The sequence below is a fragment of the Muntiacus reevesi genome, chromosome 3 (assembly GCF_963930625.1).
Source record: "Muntiacus reevesi chromosome 3, mMunRee1.1, whole genome shotgun sequence".
Taxonomy (NCBI): Eukaryota; Metazoa; Chordata; class Mammalia; order Artiodactyla; family Cervidae; genus Muntiacus; species Muntiacus reevesi.
The window spans coordinates 65,010,632-65,034,827 of record NC_089251.1 but is presented as its reverse complement, the minus strand read 5'-3'; the positions used below and the strand labels follow the sequence as shown (position 1 = coordinate 65,034,827).

Below are 24,196 nucleotides of genomic sequence, written 5' to 3'. Positions count from 1 at the left end.
GAGTTCAATCCTTGGGCCGGGAAGATCCCCTGGGGTAGGAAATGGCAACCTGCTCCAGTATTCTTGCCTGAAAAATTCCATGAACAGAGAAGCCTGGTGGCTTACATTCCATGGGGTCACAAAGAATTAGATACAACTGAGCAGCTGAGCACACAGACACATTTTAACACATAGATTACATGTACTTCTGTAATTATATATATTTTAGAGGTGGGGGTAGAAGGTCAGGACTTATGCCTGTCACCAGAACCTGACCATGCTGGCACCCTGATCTTGGACTTCCAGCCTCCAGACTGTGAGAAATAAATTTATGTTGTTTATAAGCCACTCGGTTAGTCTATAGTATTTTGTTATAGCAACTTAAACTGACTAGTACACCAAGTGTGCTTCTTCTGGTCAACTCCAAAGTGGTTTAGAAATGAATTTGTTTTCTCATCTCCTCCCCATAGATTTCTCAATATAATAATTTTCTAGGGGATATCTTATTCATTCTGGGAATTTTGCTTACTGCCTTTGTTTATAATCATAACAAAAATTTCTGAAAAAATGTAAAATATAGAAACTACTATACTATGTGATAGTGATTTACTACTATGTAATAAACAACTACATTTAGGCTGATCATAAAAGTAAAAACCAACACAAATACCCTCATTTTCTAAAGAAATATATCTTTATTGACTTTTTCCATTTTCTTACAAAGCAGTTAAAATCTCATTCTTGAACTTGCATGCTGTTCAATGTTATGGTGGCTGTCTCCTTATGAGACTGTCAGTGGAGCTGTGGTAAGTTTCCTTAAGCACCACAGAAGACAATCATTGCGTGGTCCCACTTTTCCAGAAAAGAATCCAAGTTTCACTAGAAAGAGTATGCTTAGCTCTCTTGAAGAAGACCAGTTTAGTGGATTAATGTCTAATTTACATACAGTAAGAAAGACAACCTTTGAATCTTTACAGATTAAATGCCCACTTTATACCATGGTGTAATTGTTTGAATTATTCATGAGTGTACAGTATATAGATGTAGATGAACTAGATATGTCTATAAATAAAATAGTGCTTTAAGATAACAATATTCTTTGGCTGATTTAAATGCCTACAGTGGACTCTTTAAAAACACTAAAATGAAAATGGCCCCACTATTATTGTCAGTCTTAACACTGAACTAGTGCGGAAGGTTCCTATACTGTTGACTGTCAGCATCTCCAGGTCCACTATATATTCTCTTGGTCCTGATAGCGACTTCACCAGCACAAGCATTGCACTTACAGGACTTGTTTGCTAAAATGAAAGAAAAATGAGGGAGTGAGAGAATAATTTTTCCTCTGTTGGAGTTTCTATTATTTGTGAATACACTTCCTTATAAGAATTAGGGGAAGAATTCTGAGGTAGGATTAAAGTCACTATTTAGTCCATTCTTGGTTATAATCCTTCTTGAATCTTGTCTCTTGTCCACACAGTCATTAGTTTCAGATATGGGGACATTTTTTTTTTTTTAAACAGTTCTTTGTTTTCTTTCATCTCTCTGTGTTAATTTTTCTCTTCACTTTTATTGAGTAGTTATATCAATAAGACTCCCCTGGTGGCTCAGATGGGGGTAAAGCGTCTGCCTACAATGCGGGAGACCTGCTTTCAATCCCTGGGTCGGGAAGATCTCCTGGAGAAGGGAATGGCAACCCACTCCAGTATTCTTGCCACCCCCCCAAAAAAAGGGGCTCAAAGAAATATTTTGGAGAAGGAAATGGCAACCTACTTCAGTACTCTTGCCTGGAAAATCCCATGGACGGAGAAGCCTAGTAGGCTACAGTCCATGGGGTCTCAAAGAGTCAGACATGACTGAGCGACTTCACTTTATATCAATAAGAGACTGCAGTTCAAGTGAGAATGACTCATTATAGAGACTGCAGTTTATGTGAGAATCTGATATTTTTTGGACTGATAAAAAAAGTTGTCACCTTTCACTTCTCACCATTGTGGATCTGTTTATATGCTAATAGGTGAAGAGATATATAAATAGTTAGTTTCAATAGAATGTGGCAAATGCTAAGATATGCGGGGATATGCAGGGTAACATGAAGATACATAGACGCATATGTATGTGTATGTGTTAGTTGCTCAATCGTATCTGACCCCATGGGCTGCAGTCTGATAGGCTCCTCTGTCCATAGAATTTTGCAGGCAAGAATACTGCAGTGGGTTGCTATTCCCTTCTCTAGGGGATCTTTCAGACCCAGGAATTAAACTTGGGTCTCTTGCATTGCAGGCAGATTCTGTACCATTTGAGCCACCAGGGAAGTCCATATAGAGGTGTATACACACAGGGAAAGAGAGGAACTCTGAAGCATTAAAGAAAGGCCTTTGATTGCTTGAGGACAGTCACCCAGAATAATTGGGAGTTTTGGAAAGAAGGATGTTCTAGAGAAATGGATGCAGTTTCATTTTGATGGACAATATGGCGGGTACTGGAGACTCCAGAGAGATCAGTTTGTACAGGCAGGCAGGTAGATGTGTGGATCTGGATGCCAAGAGGAGGGCAGGGATAGAAACAATGGGTTAGGACATCCGCTGTCACTTCAATTGTGTGCGTTCTAAGTTGCTTCACTTGTGTCTGACTCTTTGTGACCCTGTGGACTGTAGCCTGCCAGGCTCTTCTGTCCATGGGATTCTCCAGGCAAGCACACCAGAGTCTCTTATGTCTCTTGAATTGGCAGGCGGGTTGTTTAATACTAGCACTACCTGGGGAACCCAGTCACTTCAACAGATGGACATTAAACCAAGGGAGAAAATGTACACATGATAATAATGGGTCCAGGAGAGGCCAACATTTAAGGATGGGCAGAAGAGAAACCATCGAAGGAAGCTGATAAGAAATAGATAATTAAGTAGAAAACAGATGAACAGCAAGAAGTGCCCAATAGAGCAGGGGAGGATGAGGGTGACTAGAACCGAAAAATGCCTCTGAATATAGCAGTATGGATGCTGTTGGTGGCTTTTTTTCCAGAGCAATTTCAGTAAGGTAGTGGGAATAGAAGGCGGAAGAGTAACTAGGAAGTGAGAAAGTAGAGACTGTGATTACAGACTATGCTTTAAGAACCTTGGCTAGGAAGGGAGAACAGAGAGAGGAGGCAACATCTAGAGGGAAAACAAGTTGGATATGTAGGAGGTATATTAGAATTTAATAGGGTAAGTTCCCAAAGGAAATGGAATGAAGAATACAGGGGTGAGTTGGCCAAGAAGGATAGAAGGGGGACATATGGAGTTAAATTTGCAAGGGATAGGATAAGTTCAAATAATTCATGACTGTTGGTTTCAGTGGTTTCAGAAGAGTAGGAGGTGAGTTCACCTACTGAAAATGAAGGGTGACTCCATGGACATGAATTTGAGCAAGCTCCAGGAGTTGGTGATGGACCGGGAGACCTGGCGTGCTGCAGTCCATGGGGTTGCAAAGGGTTGGATATGACTGAGCAACTGAACTGAAGTACTTAAAGAGTATGGGGACATTTGCAATCAGCGACTGAAGAGAAGGAACACAAAGGAACAAAGGAAGTAAGAGGAATGTTGAGCATACTGAGGACACATCTGAAGATTTAAAATATTACCAATCTGTGCTGATGAGGTGGGTGTGAAAATAGATATGGATTATGTGATTGATCTAGGGTTGCTGGATAAGGAGTGGAGGTGCTGATGACAGTAGTTCAAGGGTCCACCAAGAAGTTGTAGGCTGTCAGAAAATGGGGGATGAAGGGTCAGAGGACTAACATCACTTTGAGGGTAAAGTGAGGGCATGAAAGAATCAGTCCCTGAGGGGATCACTGGAGACTAAGCTTCCAGTGTGACACTGTTCTGAATGATAAAAGTGTCCATCATGTGGCTATAGGGTGGTGGCAGAGTGACATGAAGCTGAAGTTCATGGGAGATGACATGGCCCCCATGTCATTTGTAGGCTAAGGTCCGGATGACTATAATAGTGCCCAATTCTGAGTGAATTGAATCTCACCTACTTCCTACACACTCTCCCTGAGTGAGCTCATCCATAGCCATGGCTTCAAGTATGACAAATCTGCCAGTGACTTTAAAGTCTATACTATGAATTCCAAGCCCACATATCTAATACTCTACTCAGATTTACCTGGAAGTCTCAAGGCAACCAGTACTCCATGTGTCCAAACTGAACTCCTTGGCTTCCTCTCCACTCTAACTCCTTCCTTATCTCAGTAAATGGTCCCACCAACTACTGTTGCTCAAGACAGAAACTTGGAGGTTATCCATGATGTTTCATTCCCCTTCACCTCCCCATAAAAAACGACTTACCAAGTCATGTAGTTCTTCGTATATTATCATAAATCTGTCCACTTCTTTTGGACACACTGCTACCACCCTAGACCCCCATCTTTTGAATTACTGGTCTCTCCATTTCCACTTTTGCTCCACTTCAATCCAGGCTCTACAGTGTAGCCAGGGTTTCTTTCTTTCTTTTTTTAATGAAAATCTGATAGCAACTCCTCTTTTGAAACCCTTAGTATGGTCTGTCATGCATTATGTGATATAGGCCCTGCTCATCTCTCCAAGCTTCTCTCAAATCACTCTGACTATAGCACCTGGAGTTATAGATCAACTTGTCTGCTTTTTATTCCTTCCATTTGCTAGTCTCTAACTGCTAGTCTTTAATTTAAATCTACTTCCAGGAAGCTCCCAGACCACTGCTATCTTGGTTGGGGTTGACATGTAGTGTATTCATGAGGAATTTGCCATGTTCAGTTGAAACATTCAGCACACTTGTGAACACTTGTTCAGTGTCTTGACCATAAGCCCTACTGGGGCCAAAACTGGTTTGGTTATATCACTGCTCTATCTCTAGAACTTAGCATGGTACTTGCCTCTTATAGGTAACAGTGATACCTTGAAGGTGTTGATTGAATTAATTCATTCATTTAAAAATGTTTTTGAGCACCTGCAAAATACCAGGTACCATTCATTCTATGTGCTGTACATGGAAAAGTGAACAGATAGACAATGTCTCTGCTCATTGTCCTCACACTGTAGTAGGTGACACAGACAAATAAATATTATGGGAGGTGGTGCTAGGGGTTATGAACAAAAATAAGTCTCAGTGAAGGAGGACAGATATTGGTTGGTGTGGGTGGAGGATGGTATTCTACCTTCAATTTCATGTATTACCTCTTTCTAATGTGTTCACTTTTCTAAGGAAGATTTTCTCAGTATTCTCCCAAAAGGAATATAAATAAAATCCTATATCCCTCAGATTCTTTCAAGGATAAGGTCCAGTCTCATCCTTATCAAGAAGACTCCTAATTCTTTGATGTCTTGTACCATGGAATTAAACACAATTAAACACTGGTGCTGTTTTCATAGGTGTTAACTATGCCACAAAGTAATATTTAAAGCTCTTTGATATAAGGAACTGTGTATTACATACACCTAGAATGGAACTGAGCATATAATAAGTGTTTAATTAATGCCTGCTGATTGTAAATGACCTCAGCACTAGTGGAATTTCAGTGAAGACATTTTGTAGGATTTGATACAATGACTTTTTGAATTATGTGATAAGAAGTAGTCTTGAAATATCTTTTTATTTTAAATGCTTCTTTTTGGTTTTCAAATAGTATTTAACTCTGGGATTATAAAAGTTGACAATATTTTATATCATTCATTAAAAGGGATTTTACTTGAGAAAAATACTGTATTTATATTTGACAATATCAAGTTGATAAGTGCATTGATATGAATCATAAAACTTTAATGGTGCCATGTTTATTAAAAAAAAATGCAGGAACTTTGCATAATTATTTGTTGATACTCCTAGGAAATTTTTTTTTCTTAAATTATACCTAAGAGTTCCAAATGGAAAATTATTTTTAAAGCAGATTTTAAGATGAACCTATTTTGTTGCTATGGGTTACCAATAATGTGATTTCTTTGGGATAAAATTATTAAATTGTTATTATTTGAACTGTGTGAAGTTCCTTTAAAGTAAATTTCTTATAAATATCTAGTGTATCTCAAATTTAAAGCATCAAATGTTAAATAAGTTTATTTTTAGTTATTAAAAAAAAGAATAGTAACAGATTGTATTTGGGTTGGGCTTTTCTCTTCAGAAGTTGGTCATGAGAAATTAATCATTTCTAATTTACTGGCAAAGAAACAGAATCACATAATTCTGGAGCTGGAAGGGAACTTAATATATCAAAGAACAGGATAAACGTGTAAACATAAAAAATCTGTAAACTCTACCACAAGGATGAATTTCCCAATTTACTTTTCATATTCTCAAAATGAAATATTGACCTTAAAATTCGATTAAAAATGAAGAGTGCCCAAAGGAGTTTTGAGAAAATTGTAACTGGATGAATAACATCCTTAACATGAAACAGTTACCGTAACCCTGCAAACTGGTTGGTGGGGTGCCATCATTTTCACATGAAGTGGTGAGCCATATTTAAAATGTCAAAATTTTAACCTAAAATGAACTTGCTAAGATTTTGCAGGGGGACTGGACTGCTGAGACATTGGAGTCAGGAAGATCTGCTGGGAAACCCCTGGAGGGATTAGAGAGGAGCTAAGAGCCAGTTTAAAGGAAGAGAGTCAGGGACATGAGGAAGCAAAGATAACACAGGGGACACTGTGAAGAAAGAAATAGAAGAATTCAGAGAAAGATTTCATATAGGCAATGAAAGAAAAGGAAAACATAAAGGTGCCCTCACATTGCCTTCCTGGAAATTTGCAAGAATGGTACAACTTATTGATTGTATACATGGTGCAAGGGTGGGAGGTTGAGGTCATTTCTCAGATATTTCTGGGTCTTAGTTTTGGTGCAAATGTAAATAATCTTGTGAATGTAACAATAAGGAATTCAGGGTTTTTGAAAAGTTCTGTAGGAATTAGTTTTTCTATGTCCAATTAAATAGCTATCACTGATTTGTAGTATCTATTTAGTGTGTGTGTGTGTACACACACACAGGCGGGCTTGTATTTTGGTGGTCACATATAACTCTGTTAGAGTCTATAATTTTTATCTGAGTGAATTTAGAGAAGCTATTTCATTTCCCTGGGTCTCACTTTTCTGTAAAATATGGAGATAAATATTAATCTTACCAAGTATCAATATTACCAAGAGGATTATGAGCTAATGCATACAGGAAGGCCTTACACAATGCCTGCACATAAAAACTCTTTAAATGTTGGCTTTCTTTCCAAGTGAATTACTATCAAACAACAACAAACTTGAACCATTCTCAACAGCTAAGTTTGCCCTCAGGATACTTACTCTTAGGTAGAACTCTCCATTTTCATTTCCAGATTTAATCCGAAAAGTGTTGATAGTGTTGGCATAAATGGTTGTGGCCTGTATTTGGAAGATGTCTGATGGTACAGACCTATCAGATCGAATGCTCATGTATTTGTACACGATGGATTGAGGAAGTTCTCTGCACATTGCGTTTGAAACTGGGCAAACACATCGGCTGCAGAGACAAAAGTATTCACTGTTAGGCTTGGTAAAATCAGAAGATTCTCAGTTTCAAAAGTTCTGGTTTTTCTTACTTCTCTGATGTTAGAACATAGGGATCTTGACAAGGATTTCGTGGGTAACAACGGAAGCCGCCATGATAATTCCAACACATTTCATCTTCCCGACATTCATTTGTGGTCTCACACTCATTTATATCTGTAGAGATGCAGAGTCAAAGAGTTTACTGATATAAGTAAATTGCCTAAGTGGCAGATGCCAGTTTGCCACCAGAAGGAGGTATATGAGAATCTGGACTGTTTAATTTGATTTTAGACCTAAAACTTGGTGGGACCTGAATTCATTGCATTTAATTCAGAACAGATGTAGTGAAACCATTCTTGACAGATTAATATGTGTCATTTCATCGTATTTTATCAAACATCTATTATTCATCTGTTGAATTCAAAGCCAAATGCTAGGCCATTGCTTAAATAAAAGTGAAAGACAACACTTCTTGGGGGATTAGGGAAGGCTGAAGGAAGGAGGAGCCCTCTCAACTTGGCCTAGAAAAGGTGGTGGTTAGATAGGATTTTTATCATGGAGGTGGGGAGGGCCTTCCAGTGTGAGAAAGCAGCAAACAAAAACTGGAGATGGAAGTTTGTTGTCAGGCTCAGGAGCTTGAAGAGAGGGAAAAGCTAGAATGTGGTTTCAATAAGTTGTAGCATGCTGCTGGATAGTTGGTGCTCTGGGAGTGGGTTACACTGTCCTTAAGAAGCTGTTTACAGGAACAGAAATGAAGCTATGAAGCATTCCAGCATGCGAAAGTGAAAGTTGCTCGGTTGTGTCTGACTTTGCAACCCAATGGACTATACAATCCATGGAATTCTCCAGGCCAGAGTACTGGAGTGGGTAGCTGTTCCCTCCTCCAGGGGATCTCCCCAACTCAGGGACTGAACCCAGGTCTCCCACACTGTGGGAAGATTCTTTACCAGCTGAGCCACAACGGAAGCCCAAGAATACTAGAGTGGGTGGCCTATCCCTTCTCCAGCAGATCTTCCCGAACATGAAATCAAACCGGAGTCTCCTGCATTGCAGGCAGATTTTTTATCAGCTGAGCTACCAGGGAAGCCCATAAAATGTGGCTATTTAAAGATCATGGGGAAGAAGAGGAATTAAGGAAGGGGCTGTCAGCAGTGAGAAGCAACCCAGGAAAATGCTGTTCAAGGAGGTCAGAACAGAGAGAGAGAGTCTCAAGAAGGAGGGTTGTGGAAAGGTCAGAATGGACAAAGGCTGAGTTTAGATTTGGGAATCAAGAGTTCCCAGATGACATCTGAGAGAACAGTTTCTCCAGAGAACCATTATATTTACAACAATGACAAAAATTACATTAATATGCACATCCTTATGTGTGCCTCTCTTTACACTTAAATAATGATAAGATTTTATCCAATATAAGTCTTTTCTGAATCATTCCTTCCACACAATCAGATATTTTCATTCATTAATTTACATATTCCATAAATAATTTACTGAATTCTTATTAACAAGGCAGTCATAGCCTAGTTGCTGGGATGTGATCTCTTTCTTCTCTCTGAATTCTTATATCTCATTTTTCCTCTTTTGGGGCCTTTATTGGTTTCTGCTTTGCATTATTGAAATCTGCATGTTTGTTTCAATCCTTCTATTAGCTTGTAAATTCCTGGAGGGTAAGCACCATTGTGCACATCTTTTTATCCCTTTTCACATAGCACGAATGCACTGGAGGCACCTGGATTTTAGCAAATATTAAACTGAATGTGAGAGTTGGACTATAAAGAAAGCTGAGCACCAAAGAACTGATGCTTTTGAACTGTGGTGTTGGAAAAGACTCTTGAGAGTCCCTTGGATTGCAAGGAGATCCAACCAGTCCATCCTAAAGGAGATCAGTCCTGGGTGTTCATTGGAAGGACTGATGCTGAAGCTAAAACTCCAATATTTTGGCCACCTGATGTGAAGAGCTGACTCATTTGAAAAGATCCTGATGCTGGGAAAGATTGAGGGTAGGAGGAGAAGGGGATGACAGAGGACGAGATGGTTGGATGGCATCACTGACTCAATGGACATGAGTTTGGGTAAACTCAGGGAGTTGGTGATGGACAGGGAGGCCTGGCATGCTGTGGTTCATGGGGTCACAAAGAGTCAGACATGACTGAGCGACTGAACTGACTGACTGACTGAAACTGAACTAAGTTGTTCTTCACACAACATGTGGAGATTGTGAGAAAGTTATCTCTATTTGGCATGAAGGAAAATCAAATAAGGGTTAAGTGGCTGACCCAAGTGTATACAGATAGTGACAGGCATCTTTCCACCACAAGGTACTGCATCCTCTAAATGAGAATAATTCCATTCTTTGTCTTTGGAGAAAAAAAAAAATTTCTTTTAGCTTCCAAACTGGCAAGAGCTATCTGGAACCCAAGAGGAGACTGGAAAAGCCATGCAGTTTCCAAGAGTCAGTTACAAAAAGTATCTTCTTTTGGACTGGCTATGGCTAAAGAAAGAACTTAGATTCCTCAGAAGAAATCACAGCTAACTTGTCCTTTCAATATTTTTCACTTTTTTGAAAAATAAAGATGCTGCTTAACTACAGGACTGGTTTGTTATATGGAGTTCAAAAGTGGCAAAAGGAAACTTTATGTAGTAATTTTATTTATTACTTCCAGTAATTTACAGCCCAGCATAATCAGCTCCTTAATCATTTTGGAAGGTTTTTCAGAAATGATTAATAGTATTAAAATATTTCATGAGTGTGTCTGTGTATCTGAGTATTTTCTCTCTCTGTTTCTCTTCCTCACCACTGTCCCTTTCCCTCCCCACACCAACCAGCACATACACAGAGAGTTTTCATTTTTGCAAGACTGTGGAAATGAGAACAGTTATTTCATCCCCCAAATAAACTTTTTAGGGGAAGGTGAGAATCGAAACTCTTTTGGTATTAATTTAACCTGTGGACTGTTGGGAAGGGATGCTTTCAGTGGGGTAAACCAGTTGTTTCATATCTTAAAAGAATGGTCTCTGTCACAAAAAATGTTTTAGTTTAACAAATATTCTTCAAGATATAACACTGATGAATCCCTTATTTGCAGTTCCACTGCATTTCACCTTTCATCATAACAGATACAAATGTTTCCATATAAATAAAGTAGGCAGGTAACTGAGTGTTAACTTGTTTCTGTCTTTTGCTGGGTATCAAGTCCACTTTTTGATTTAAAAAACACATAGATATTTGTTTGAAGGGCTCCAGGGAAATTGGTTAAGATAACCCTCTGGCTAACATTTTCCTGCATGTAATATTCATGTTAAAAGTATCAATTAGAGTTCAGAAAATAAAACCTTTAGAATGCAATGTTTTTCCACAATTAACATTACAGAGTCTCTAGTAACCTTGAAAGAGGTAGGAAGATGTTACTTGTGTAATGAACTACATTCTGATTATGCTCATGTTTCGTGGTTAGATTCTAGTTGAATAATCACATGCATGCTATAAAGAATCAGGAAATAGATGTTCCTGTGAGTTAATATTTCCCTGCAAAATCATGATGCAGACTAAGAATCTTATCTCCTTTCCTAGATATTTTCTTTTCTTAGCAGAATTTTACTGTCCTTCTAGAAAAAATTTGCTAGGTCATTTATATTGCTAGGTAAATTTCATAAAACATCTTGAATTTCCAAGGCTTTATAGCTTATAGTTTTTCTGTGTATTATTCCATTTCATTCCCTCAACTCCCTTTTCCAAATGAGAAAGTTCAGGCTCAGAGAAGTCTGATAATTTGTTAAAATTGTGTAGATAGAATATCAGATAGTTGTGTCTTCAACAGATTTTGTGTCTTCAAATTCAGTCATTTTTTTTCACTTATTTATATAACATATGTTTGTACCAAATTTTCCAGGATTTTCAAATCTTTCAGAGAAATTCTGAAATCATCCTATGTAGGGAGCTGCATCTTCTACCTATATGTCACTATGAAGATCACCTGAATATTTATTTTAAAACTGGATCCAAAGACATTAGCTATTTTTGGATTAATAGTTTCTTTTTTTGAAGAATTCAGGCATATTTTAATACACATGATGCTGATTTTGTCAACACGTATTACTATCCAGTTTATAATCCTAATGTTTTAGAGAATTGAGATCTTTTTGAGGTACACCTAACCACACATTAAGCTTATGTTCTACACTGAAATTCATGGCGAAATATTTTAATAATTGAATCATTTTTGGTGGATGATTAGAGGATGTATATCATAGGAATTATGTAGGCTATTTAGAAGGCATATTAATATTTTATTAAAATTACTTTAAGAAAAAAATTATTAATTTAAATTTCAAAGAAAGATAACACTGAATATCCTCTTTATGAGGTGTGCATGTCTCATGACCAACAGGGGAGAAAAGAGCTCAAATTGTAAAAAACGAGAGTCTGTGGTAGAGATTCCAACACTTCCTCCCTGCTCTTCTTGGTTAAAACTTAAAAGATCTGAAAACGATAAACTTACCCTGACATGTTCTACCTCTCACCACCTGGTATCCTTGGGGGCACATACACGAGAATTTCCCAGGTTCGTTTACACACTGATACTGACACAAGTAGCTCGAAGTTCTGCATTCATCAATGTCTGTTGAACCAGACAAAAGCAACAATACAGAGCTGAACACTTACATGTCATTATTTTGGTAATTTTTTTAAAAACATTGCAATCTATGAAACAGAAATGCAGTACTTTATAAGAGGCTCAAATGCAAGTTCTAACAATATCAGCTTATTTCTCATGGAACTTCACAGAGCAGAGAATTTTCTTACCATCAGTTTTACTCAATTACTGCTGACACTTTGGCAAATCCTGGAACTAACCATCCTAGCTGAGCAGACTGAAAGAAGTGGTTTGTGGTTGATGATCCTCGTGTTGTGCTTGGCAGACCCATCCTTGATGCAGATTCATATTTGCCTTCTCAGAAATTGGGTGGCTCTGCTTCCAAGTTCATCTGAGTTTTGAACTCCCAAGTTCCATCCCTGTGCAAGCTTCTAGAGGTTGATGCCCTGGCAGAAGGCTTTGCATTTCTCAATGGTGCTGTTCTTACAGTTTGCTCAGAAGGGCAGAGGCAGCCGTCCAGAGCCAGCCCCTTTTGGTTTTGAGTGCAGTGGCATGATGGGAGACCTCTCTGTGTAGGGTGTGATCTTTGTGGCCCCAAGTAAAGCTGGGACAGTTTGTGAGGAAATCAAGAGCATGAAGTGTCAATGGCATCCCCCTCAGGATGTCTTAGGCCATTTGAAGTACATAGTGGAGCAAGCATGTGCGGTGGACTCTGATGGTGATCCCTCTGGTTAAATGGCCCTCTTCTTGATCATGTGGAGAGTGAAACGAAGGCACCTTAAGAAATGTGCCCTGAGCACACAGTGGCAGGGATGCCTAGGGGCCAGATCTTTTGGTTTCTATTCTAATGTTCCTGACATGCAATCAGCTACTTTTGAACTTAAATATGCCACTAGCCCCCTGGAATTCTCATTAGACACAGAATTTGATTCAGTAGGTCTGGGCTGGGGTGTGAGAGTCTACAATTTCACAGGCCCCTAGGAGGTGCCTATTCTGCTGGCCCATCACACTTGAGAAGCAAGACACTAGAGTACGCTTGCTAATTATAAGACCCAGCCTACATCTAGTATTTCAATTATTTTTTCTACTTTCTTTTGATAACATACTAAAAAGACAGTGTTATAAGTGAACTAAGTTAACTGGATTTTAGAACATAATAAAAATTTGCTTTCTTAAACAGGTATATACTCGGATAAAGCAACAGCAAAGACAGGAACTGTGCTATTACTACCAATTATTTGGATGATATTTTACCTTCACAGTTGAGCCTGTCACTGCTTAGCTCATATCCTTGATTGCACTGACAGATGAATGAACCAAGAATGTTGTAGCATTGCTGAGCACATTGATTGCTGGCATCACATTCATTTATATCTGAAAGGCAAGGTCATACACACTTATATATTTATGACTTTAAACATAGCCTTGCTCTTTTGTACCTATGTCATCAGATGATAAGTGAGTAATTCCCTAGCTGGATTCTTTGCCTTGCAGAAGCTCACTGGAGAACATCCATTCAGGTCTCGTATTTATTGGAACAACTTCAAACATCTGTCATGTACTTCTTTTAGAAATACCAGAATATTTTTTTTCCTGGGAATGATGGTTAGTTTGGTGTTTGATGAATCTTTCCAAAAGAATTTAATGATTCTAATAAATATACATTCCAATATCTATTTTCTTTTATTGTTCAAATGCAAAATGCCAAGTCTATAAATAATTGATATAAGACACATACTGATACGGTCTCTCAGCATGCTGTAGTGAAGATTTATCTGTGCTATTTATTACTTTTTAAATGGGTCCTGTTAAATTCCATTACAATTATAACATAAGCCTTTGAGACCCATACAGAGTTTTGCAATGCTCTAAGGCACTGAAAATATTGTGAAAAGGCATTTTTCCTGCACTAGATTTTTTCCATGTCATGCCAATCTTAAAATTGTGTGCTGTGACATTGCATTCTGAAAGGGTAGCAGAAGCATGTGAAAATCTGATGCACTCTCAGCAGAAAGTTTATGTATCTGAACTTGTAGTAAACACTTTGGCACTTTCAGTGTTTGTATCACACACTGTTGACTAACTGGTGTGTGTGTATCAATTGATCTATAGTTAAAACCTTTTTTTGATACTGTCACAGAGGAGAACTAAAACCAAAGTTAAAAATTTTTACCATTTACATCTTGAGGTGTTTTTAGAAACCAGACTGGTTATTGTCTTTTCAGCTTTATGTGGGGAAGTTGATGGAAACCATGAATATAGAAAACTGGTGATACTGCTGGGAAGACAGAAATTGGTTGGCTGTTTCCAGAAGACTTACCTACACAGGTATAGTTGTTTGCTGCCAACTGAAACCCAGGACTGCACTGGCAATAAAATGATCCTGGCGTGTTCACACATCTTTGGTGGCAATATGGAGGGATGGCGCATTCATCTATATCTAGGTTATTAAGCACACATGCAAAGAGAACCAAATTACCGACTATCCAAATTACTATTATTGATCTGTTTAATCTCAAGTTCTCAGCAGAGTGTTATCTAGAAAACCTGGAGACCTCATTTTAAAAGTAATTATTTTTCTTTTTAAAAAATTAGGGTATCTGTGCTTTAAATATAACTTTTGTATGCCCTCTGTAGCTAAATGAGATGTTAAGAACAAAGACTTCATAAACCTGGCTGGATGGGCTGAGATTTAAAGAGGGAAAAGTAATTAAAACTATTTCACATATAAGTGAGAATGTCAGGCTGGGAATATAGAAGCTTATTTATAATTATAGAAGTAGAAAAGAACTATGGAAGAATTGAGATGTAGTATAAAACTAAGAAAGGAGGCTGCTGCTCAACTGGTGACCTTGGTGAAGTCACTCAAAAGTTTAGTAGTTCGTTTTTTCTTCCATAAAAGATAGATAGTAATGCTTGCTATGTGTATCTCATGAAGTTTATGTGAGAATCAAGTGAAAGAATGCTGTGGAAGGAATGGGATACTAAACAAGTTAATTTTTGAGAGTGCCTTTCTGATACACTGATCAAATGTTCCAGTCTGTGTCCTTCTCATATAAATATTTCCAACTATAAAATGCTCAGTTGAGAACTTGCATGGCATGTGTAATTTAAAATAATAATTATATACTATCAATGCAATGATACTATCTTATGGGAAAAATGAAAATAAAACATAACTTTATGCTGAACTCTTCTGGTATTTTAATAACTATAAGTGTGGGAGGCAGTGTGCTCAAGTAGGTAGTGTACCACGAGGTAACCTGAGTTTAAGTCTTTGTTCTGGCATTTACTAGCTTGGTCTTAACCTCTCAGAGTTTTCATTTCCTCTTTTGTGAGTAATAATACAACAATGTGGTAGGGTTGTTGGGGGGATAACATGAGATGATGTAGGCGAACTTTCTTGCACAAAATAGGTAAAAACAAATGGAAGCTATTATGAATAAGCTGCAAATATATGTGATTTAACTTGAATATTAAATAAACAATAACAGTGTTCACATAGCTTCCCTCCTAACTTATTTAGCTGTCTGATCAGATGTTATGTCAGGGAGGCCATTTCTGTCCATCCATATAAAATAACTTCTGCTCCATCTACCCCTAATCCTGCTTTATATTTCTTTGTAGCCAGTGACACTCCCTGCCATTGTGTCATGTGTTTATTTGCTTCTTGTCTGTCTTCCTCACTATAATGCATGGCAAATAAGATCCATTTTCTCCCCTTGAGGTAAAGTATTTTTTGTCTGTTGTGTGCTTAATACCTAGAATAGGGTTTGGCACGGTAGGTGCTCAATAAACATTAGTTGAATGAATGGAAAGTTCATATTAATTAAGAGAAGTTGTGGCACAGTCCTTCTAGTACCTAGTATCATAGCCAGGTGACAATATCAATAGCTAAGTTATGTAACTGGTACTTTCTAATAGATCCATGAGGGCCGTGATTCTGTAAAATCTGTTTGTTTACCACAGTGGTCCAGCACCTAGCACACAGTAAGCCCTCAATAAATATTTGATGAATAAATGGTATATGTCTTTTCAACAAGTAAACATTCACTGAACCTTTGTCATTTGTTAGCATTGTGGTTGGCAATGTAGGTTTACACTGCTAAACATATGATGATAATCATATGTATATTCTACTCCATCTTGTATGAAAAACAGGCATGAAAACAAATTATTGCATGGAATTACAAGATCAAGAGTAGAAAAGTGTACAAGAGATAAAGGGAGCACTATTCCACTCAAAGTGTGACTTGCTGACCACTGCTGGTCTATTTGGACCAGTTCACAATGAATAAATATAGAAATTGGGAGCATGTGTTTAGGAATAGCAATTTGGTGTTAGTGCAACATTCTTATTGTACTCTACAGAAGTATTGATCTATAACAGGCTAGAAATTTACAAAAAGAATCCACCAAGGTTTGAGAATTACTGGCATAGAGGAGGGAGTGACTATATTTGGGGAGATCATGGAACACTTCCCAGAGGAAGTGACCTTGACCTGGAATTTAAGATTTGAATAGGAGTTTGTCAGGAGTGCATGTCTCTGGTACTGAAAACTTATAGAGAGGTAGCAAAGTGTGACACTGTGTGATATATTGGGGAACTATAACTCGTGGGACAAAACTAAAGTGTAATTGTTTTGGCAGGAGAAGGGTGTTGTTACAACAGAGTTGGGCAAGGATCAGATGGGTAAGACCTTATATGCTGTTGAGGAATGCAGTGTTAATTCTGGGGGTGAGGGGAACAGCAGGGAAGTCACATGATTAGATCTGAATTTAAGGATATCTCCTACCGTATCACAAAGAGCTCTAACCATATGTTCTATTTGCTTTGATTCTTCCCATAGTAGGCTGGGTTTGTTCTTCTTCTATACTTATTATACCCTCAGTTGTTTATTTTCCTGACTAATACAATGGGCAAAACTTTGGTGCCTATGAATTTTTCCAAACAATTTTCTCCTAAATCACAGCTTCAGTCACTGCAAATTCGTGGTCCTTCATCAGAGACTGGACACTAGCCCCAGCACCTAGCAGAGCCCCATGGCAGAGAGAGCAGGGCCAGGGACTATGAGAGCTCAGAGTGGACACCCTGACACCAACAGCTCACATTCACTGGTGAAAATTGAATGTGGTGTTGCCTGTCCCCAGAGATTTTTATCCTCTGTTCCTAAGAGAAAATAAGGACTCTTCACTGATCTAATGGTATGAGGAAGTATGTAAGTCATTGGACAAAGGGAGTCGATTACAGAGTTTCATCCTAGTGCTGGGCCTCAAGATTGCACCCAGAACACTTTAGTTGACGTCTTATTTGCCAGCCTCCCCATATTGTGTTCTCCCAGTCATTCAAAATGCATGCATTGAGCATCTACTTGGCTGGCAGACTTCAGGGACTGGAGAGACAACAACGACACAAATCAGACCTGGCCCCTGCCCTCAGAGAACTCAACTGGAGCTCTCAAGAAGGACTCACGTGTTGCGGTTCTAGTATTGGAGCCACTTGTAACATAAAGAATGTTTAGTACAAGTCTGTTAACTCATTACATAATGATGGCACACAACTATTCAACCCAGGACCAGGCACCATTCTAAGCATTCCTGCACATGAGCTCTTGAGATAGGGGCTGGTTTTATTTCCACATTACAAAGGAAAGAAGTGAGACACAGAGGATTTAAGTGACTCAAAGTGAGTTAGGGATGGAGCTGGGATTTGAACCTTACTATTTGCTCTATAGAGCTTCCCAGGTGACTCAGTGGTAAAGAATCCACCTGCCAATAAAGGAGATGCAAGAGATGCAGTTTCTATCCCTGGGTTGGGAAGATCCCCTGGAGTAGGAAATGGCAACCCGCTCCAGTATTCCTGCTTGGAAAATGCCACAGACAGAGGAGCCTGGTGGGCTACCGTTTGTGGGGCCACAAAGAGTTGGACATGACTGAGTGATGGGGCACACACACAGCACACACTTGCTCTGTGAGCTATGTTACACTAAAACCTAGTGAACGAAGTCCATAGCATCAGTGTTTTAGAGCGAGGACACCAAATAACTAGTTTAAATGATTTTCCTCTTTGCTTTTGTGGTCTCACTCAAACCCTAAGTTTCTGCTTTGGCTTAGTCTAAGATGTAACTGACACTTTGATATCCAGAATATGCTTAACCTTATAAAGTTGTTTTTTTCTTGTTAATATGGAAAATGGGTTGGTAGTCAATGAAAGAACAAGCATTATCATTCTGCAAATAAAGATGAGTGCTTTGACTTGAAGGCCTGAGGGTTAAACAATTAAGATGCTCCAGACAGGACTTGGCTCACTGCACTGGTGTACTTACCTACACACTGCTCTCCTCGCTTCTGATATCCAGGAGGGCATTGACAGGTGAAGGAACCTCGTAAATTGATGCACACTTGATCGGCCCTACAGTTGTGTGTCCCTGCAGTGCATTCATCTATGTCTGATAAAGACAAGAGCACAGAAAGAGTTTGAGTTGACTGTTGAGATGTTGGTATTTCCTCCATCTTTTTTGACATACTTTCTTAAAGAAACCAAGTTTTCACTCTGTTCTTAAAACATTACTCTGTAATACTGTTTTATTGGAAATGCTTAAAATGACAAATTATTTCAAATGTTCAGAAAGTAATTTCATAGATGTATATCACTGTATATCACTTATTATTGGATTTAAAAAATACTACATTCTGCCATGCATGCTTCAGTTCACTTTGTTTTGTTAAGAAATGAAACACTGGAGGTGTAACTAAAGCTTTACTGTATTCTCATCCCTTTATCTACCCACCTACTACCATCCTGGTAAGTGTGAATCCTTCCTTGAGGTTTTTTTTATACTTTCATTGAACATATATGTACCCATTAGCATATATGGTATTGTTTTGGGTGTTTTAAAATGTTAAATTGTATGATACTTGCTTTTTCACCCAATATATCACATTTGAAATAATTTCTAAAAATTATTCTAAAAAATAATAAAATATATATTTAATAATATATTGTATACATTAATATATAATATAATATAATGTATATAATATAATATATAATAATATAATATAAAATAATAATAAAATATTCTAATTATTTCTAAAAATTATTAGACCAATCTCTAAAAATCTGCCTAATACCTAGGTAAAAATCAAGCTTTAAAATTATGCATTGCTTGTTGCTGTTTTTTTTTTTTTTGTGTGTGTGTAAACTTTAGCATAACATGGATGAATAAACTTTTCATTGCAGATTTCAAAATAAAAGGGATTAAATTTAATCATTTTCCTCTAGGAGAGATAGGCTGGTGTAGTTTAAAATACATATTTTACCAAAGCATTTCACGTCTTGAAATAATTTACTAAATATACCTTAAGGAGTAGGTAGATTTAGTTCTAGAAAAGTAAAAAAATGTTCAGCTTGAGATCAACATGTATATGCATGGCAGAGTCCCTTCACTGTTTACCTGAAACTACCACGACATTGTTAATCGGCTCTACCCCAATACAAAATAAAAAGTTTAAAGTCTAGGGAAAAATACCATGTGGATTTGTGTGTGTGCACTCGTATTGGAATAACTTATAAGTGAAATTTAGTTCTGCCTTCTCCACATCACCTTTGCATTCATTTGAATCTCTCATATTTATGAGGTTAAATAGCACAGATGAAAAGATTATGAAATTTTGGCATTCTTCAACAACTGAACACTCTAAGCTTCATTTAAAAATATCTAAAATTTGTAATTCCTAGATGACAGATTTTGCATAAAAACTGAGAGAGGTTTTGGGGTGTCTGAATCATCACTGTGGTAGACCCATGGAGGTGCTTTGGAGGAAATAGTGGGCCAAAAATCAGTAATGACAATGAACCATCAATAATTAGAATTTATTCCTAAATCTTGCCTTCCCTTTAAGAGGCTCAGAGAGTTGCCCCAGGTGTATTGCCTTTCATCTTCCTTTATTTTCAAGCATAATTGCTGCACTTACACTACTCAGTATATTAATGTAGGAAGCTCAGGTTATAAGAGAGTTGTCCTCAGATATCGGCTTTGGTTAGCTGGGTGTGGAAAAGACAACAGGGATTCTTTCCAAGAGAAAGAGGGAGGGGAGATAAAGAATCCCCGAGGGGTGCCTGGCTGTTTATTGGATAATAACCTATAAAAGCATCTACTTACATAATTCTTATTATCCGGGTTTAAAGTTCTGGCAAAATTTTTGTTATTATTTTTATGTCTGTTTTGAAAATTTCTATTACTATTTTCAAATCAGTGATTACAACTCTGTCCTTTCTAGGTACTATGCAAAGGTACAGCAATCTTTCTTTGAAATTATCTGCTTTTTTTGGTGTGTCTTTTATTATTTTCTCATATGCACTTGATGAAAACATGTCTACTGGGGTTTCTTCAGAGCTTTATGACTCGCTAATACAGAAATGACAGCAGAATTCCTATTGTTTTATGTCAAGAACATTTGCCAGCATTTGCAGTGATAACAGCCCAGAGAGATACAGCAATGTGAGATTCAGATGTGGCAAGTTTCCTCAGTACATGCTGGCAGAAGATCAAGGGCTTGGGCTGGCTGCTGCATTTTCTAAAGGCGGCCTCACCAGTGACTGTGGCTTTTCTTTCTGAGACATCCCTTTGCAAACTGCCTCCACCCCATTGCATTCCTGATGTGATTTCCTTCCTATTCTTTTTTTTTTTTTTTGTCCCCTTCAGTTCTCTTTGATAAATAGGCTAACATTTCCAGTGGAATTAATATATCATTAAATAGGTTTCATACATAAAAGTCATGCTCCCTGGACCAGTTTCTTTTTAAGAGCCAGGTTTGTTTACCTTCTAAGAAGGATAATTTAATAAAAGTATTAGGTGAATTAAAGTAATTCAATAAAAAAAAAACCCAAAAGCAAATAAAATGCCACCATCTCTACTGCCACTATATTCTTTTCTCTGTCAATAACAAACAAAACTGAAACAGGATTTCCCTCACCTAGGATTGACTGGTGATATTTTTAATATACTTTCTACTTACCTGGATTCTCTTTTAGTTTTAATTCTTTCAGATGGGAAAACTCCCTGAAATTCAATAAAACACAATTGCATGAAATCCCCTTTAAGAAATTATTCCAAAGGAGTTGAATGGATGCCTCATCTTATACCTTGAGCTGCATCTGCTAGTAAATGAACAGACTACATTTTCATTTATGGCTTTTCTGACTTGGGTTTAGAATATTTATCTCCTTTTCTCTTTGTTATGTAATGCTGAAGGATGTGTAGATAAACCAGATTTCTCTGAACTATCTTCAATAAGACTGTAAATTTGTTGGTTTATTTAAATAATATGGTTTTATTAATTCAAAAGTTGTTTTTTTTTTGAGATCTTGTTGTTTATTCACACATGTACACAAAATCATGCAAAAATCATTTTACATTGTTAAACTCTTTTATGCTTATCTTTTCTACTTGTATGCATCTAAAATATACTACTATGCTAGAAACTCAAAGCAGAATATCCATCTCTGTGCAGATGTACCAGCAGACCTGGCTTTCCCAGGTATGTTTATAAAAGTCCTCTGTGGTGGGAATACCTTACTCACAAAAGCAATTCTTTATTCATAAGGGAAACGACTCAGGTCAGCCACAGTTTCCCTGATAATCTAGGAAACAGTACTTCAGGGAAAGGAGTTTTTGTGTTGTTTTTAAATGATTTGTAAGTTATCTTTGACAGTTCAGCTCACTAGGTTCTTTAGGTAGACAATTATCACATTTCTTGGGCCTTGAAACCAAGTTCTTTGAGGACCAGATCTATGTATTACTTTTTTTAATGTATTCCTAGAGCTACAGAGTCCATGAAACATGATGGGTTTTCAAAACATAGTTGTACAATAAATGGAAGAATGAATCAAGGTTGTTTGCTAAGAATGGATGCCTATAGTTTAAAGAAAGTAGGGTCAGTGTTTTATCTCACAGAACTAAACATTTACAAGACAGAGTAACAGGCAAAATGTAAGAAACACACCAAAATGTCAGCAAATGGAAATGGCTATAAAGCAACAGAGTAGAGAAATACAGAAGCTAGAAAAGAAAAAGGCAGCATCAGAGGTGGAAGGCTGGCCCAAGGAGGTGAATTTTGAGCTGCATTTTGAAACAGGTAAGGTATGTGGACTGGCAGAAATAGGAGGCTAGGGGTTTTCTTGGTGGCTCAGTGGTAAAGAATCTGCCTGCCAGTTCAGGAGATATATGGTTTCAGTCCCTGGTCAGGGGAAGATCTCACATGCCATGGAGCAGATAAGCCCATGTGCCACAACTAGAGCCTGTGCTCTAGAGCCCAGAAGCTGCAGACTACTGAAGCTCACACACCCTGAAGCCTGTGCTCCACAACAAAAGAAGCCACACACTGCAACTAGAGAGAAGCCTGTGCTGCAATGAAGACCCAGCACAGCCAAAAATAAATAAAACAACACATGTGAAAAAAATTAAAAAAAAAAAAAAAGAAATAGGAGGCTATTTCTAAGCAGAAGGGAGATCACATTAGAAAATGCTGATAAGATAGAAGTGGTTTGCATGAGAAGAATGGCAAACAGCTGGAGTCAGCATGGCTGGAGGTACTGTGTATGAGGAGTTTGGTGCAGTGCCTGGTTAAAGGCGCTCATAAAATGGTAACTCATGAGCAAAATTCAAGGCCTTAAAGGTGTGATTGGGCTCCCCAGGTGGTACAGCGGTAAAGAATCCACCTGCCAATGCAGGAGATGCAAGAGACGTGGGTTCGATCCCTGGCTTGGGAAGATATCCTGGAGGAGGAAATGGCAACCCACTCCAGTATTCTTGCCTGGAAAATCCCATGGACAGAGGAGCCTGGTGGCCTACCTTCCATGGGGCTGCAAAGAGCTGGACACGACTGAGCACGGCACAGAGCACAGAGCAAAGGTGTGATCAGAGTTTAGACTGAACACCACAGGAAGCAGCTCTGAACTATGTAGACACAGCCTAATGTAAACATTACCAAAGTACAAAATAATAGAATGTGCTTCCTAAAATATCACGACACATAAATCAACTCACATTTCATCATTCTAATGTATTAAGAATAGCTAATGGCAATATTTGGTGATTCCCTCATTTTTCAAAAATGTGCCCACACTCTCCCTTCTAGTGATTTATACCATTGTAGGTCCCTCTCTTGCTGACTTTGGCATCATCACTGCGTTAAATAATCCAGCTGATCTTCACTCAGTTCTCACTCCTAGCCTCTTTATCGCTCTGATCCCCAGTCTATGGAACTGCATATTTGGTTTTCTGTCAGAGTTAGTAGAGGCAACTGTGTCCACATCTCTGTGGTGTCCATTAAGTCCCTGCTTAGGCCCTTGTTCTCTATGTTTTTGGCTCCTGCCCTTCAGTATGACTCATATTTCCCAAACCCCTGACTCATGCTGCTTTCTCTCTCTTATGCAACATTTTAATCTTTGCAATGTTCTTTCCATAATTTGATAACTTACCACGACATGGAGTTACTTCAGTGTGTTTTCGTGGGCAAAGACTTTGTGTACCTTAAATGTTCTATATTACCACTTATACTTTTCTTGTGCTGCTTTACATTAAGGGAATAATTTAGAACTACTTTGGAATAAACCACCATTCACCAGATGTTGTATTTGATGAGAATACACTGAAATAGGAATAAGGGGACTGAAATTATTATTCTGTCACTGCCTCTGTGATCTAGGGCCATAACATCAATTCCTTTTCTGTTTCTCTGTCTGTAAAATGGACTGTCTGTCCTTAATGATATGCAAAGATTTTTAAAAGTTCAGAATTTTCAAAATACATCTTTTTAATTCCAGACCATAAATCCTTAGAGTAAAATAACCAGATCTTTATTAGTTCTGAGTGGGCCACTGTAAATATTATTTGATAGCAAAGAAAAGGTAATGGTTAAATTCAAGTTGCTGCTATTTCTTGATCTTTGTGGATCTAAAACCTTATTATGTCTTCCTTGACAATACTAATTTAACCTCATAAATGGAGTGAAGTAGGAGAAAAAGGTCAAGATTCATATTTGCTGTAAGGAGGAGTTACTTTACTCCTGGCTGCTTTCGTCCCTCC

General features: G+C 37.9%; 1 protein-coding gene across 4 annotated transcripts in view; it reads right to left on the bottom strand.

Annotated features, from left to right (window-relative positions):
- Positions 1 to 654: 654 nt before the first annotated feature.
- Positions 655 to 24,196, bottom strand: part of EFEMP1 (EGF containing fibulin extracellular matrix protein 1) — a 69,574-nt gene continuing 46,032 nt past the window's right edge. For all 4 annotated transcript variants that reach the window (XM_065929253.1, XM_065929256.1, XM_065929255.1 and 1 more), the window contains exons 5-11: positions 18,431 to 18,553; positions 14,425 to 14,544; positions 13,359 to 13,478; positions 12,009 to 12,128; positions 7,563 to 7,686; positions 7,288 to 7,483; positions 655 to 1,280 (exon numbers count right to left, since the gene is read on the bottom strand). In XM_065929253.1, the coding sequence (XP_065785325.1) occupies positions 1,119 to 1,280; positions 7,288 to 7,483; positions 7,563 to 7,686; positions 12,009 to 12,128; positions 13,359 to 13,478; positions 14,425 to 14,544; positions 18,431 to 18,553 (965 nt within the window). In that variant the 3' untranslated portion in view covers positions 655 to 1,118. The remainder of the gene's footprint in view (positions 1,281 to 7,287; positions 7,484 to 7,562; positions 7,687 to 12,008; positions 12,129 to 13,358; positions 13,479 to 14,424; positions 14,545 to 18,430; positions 18,554 to 24,196) is intronic.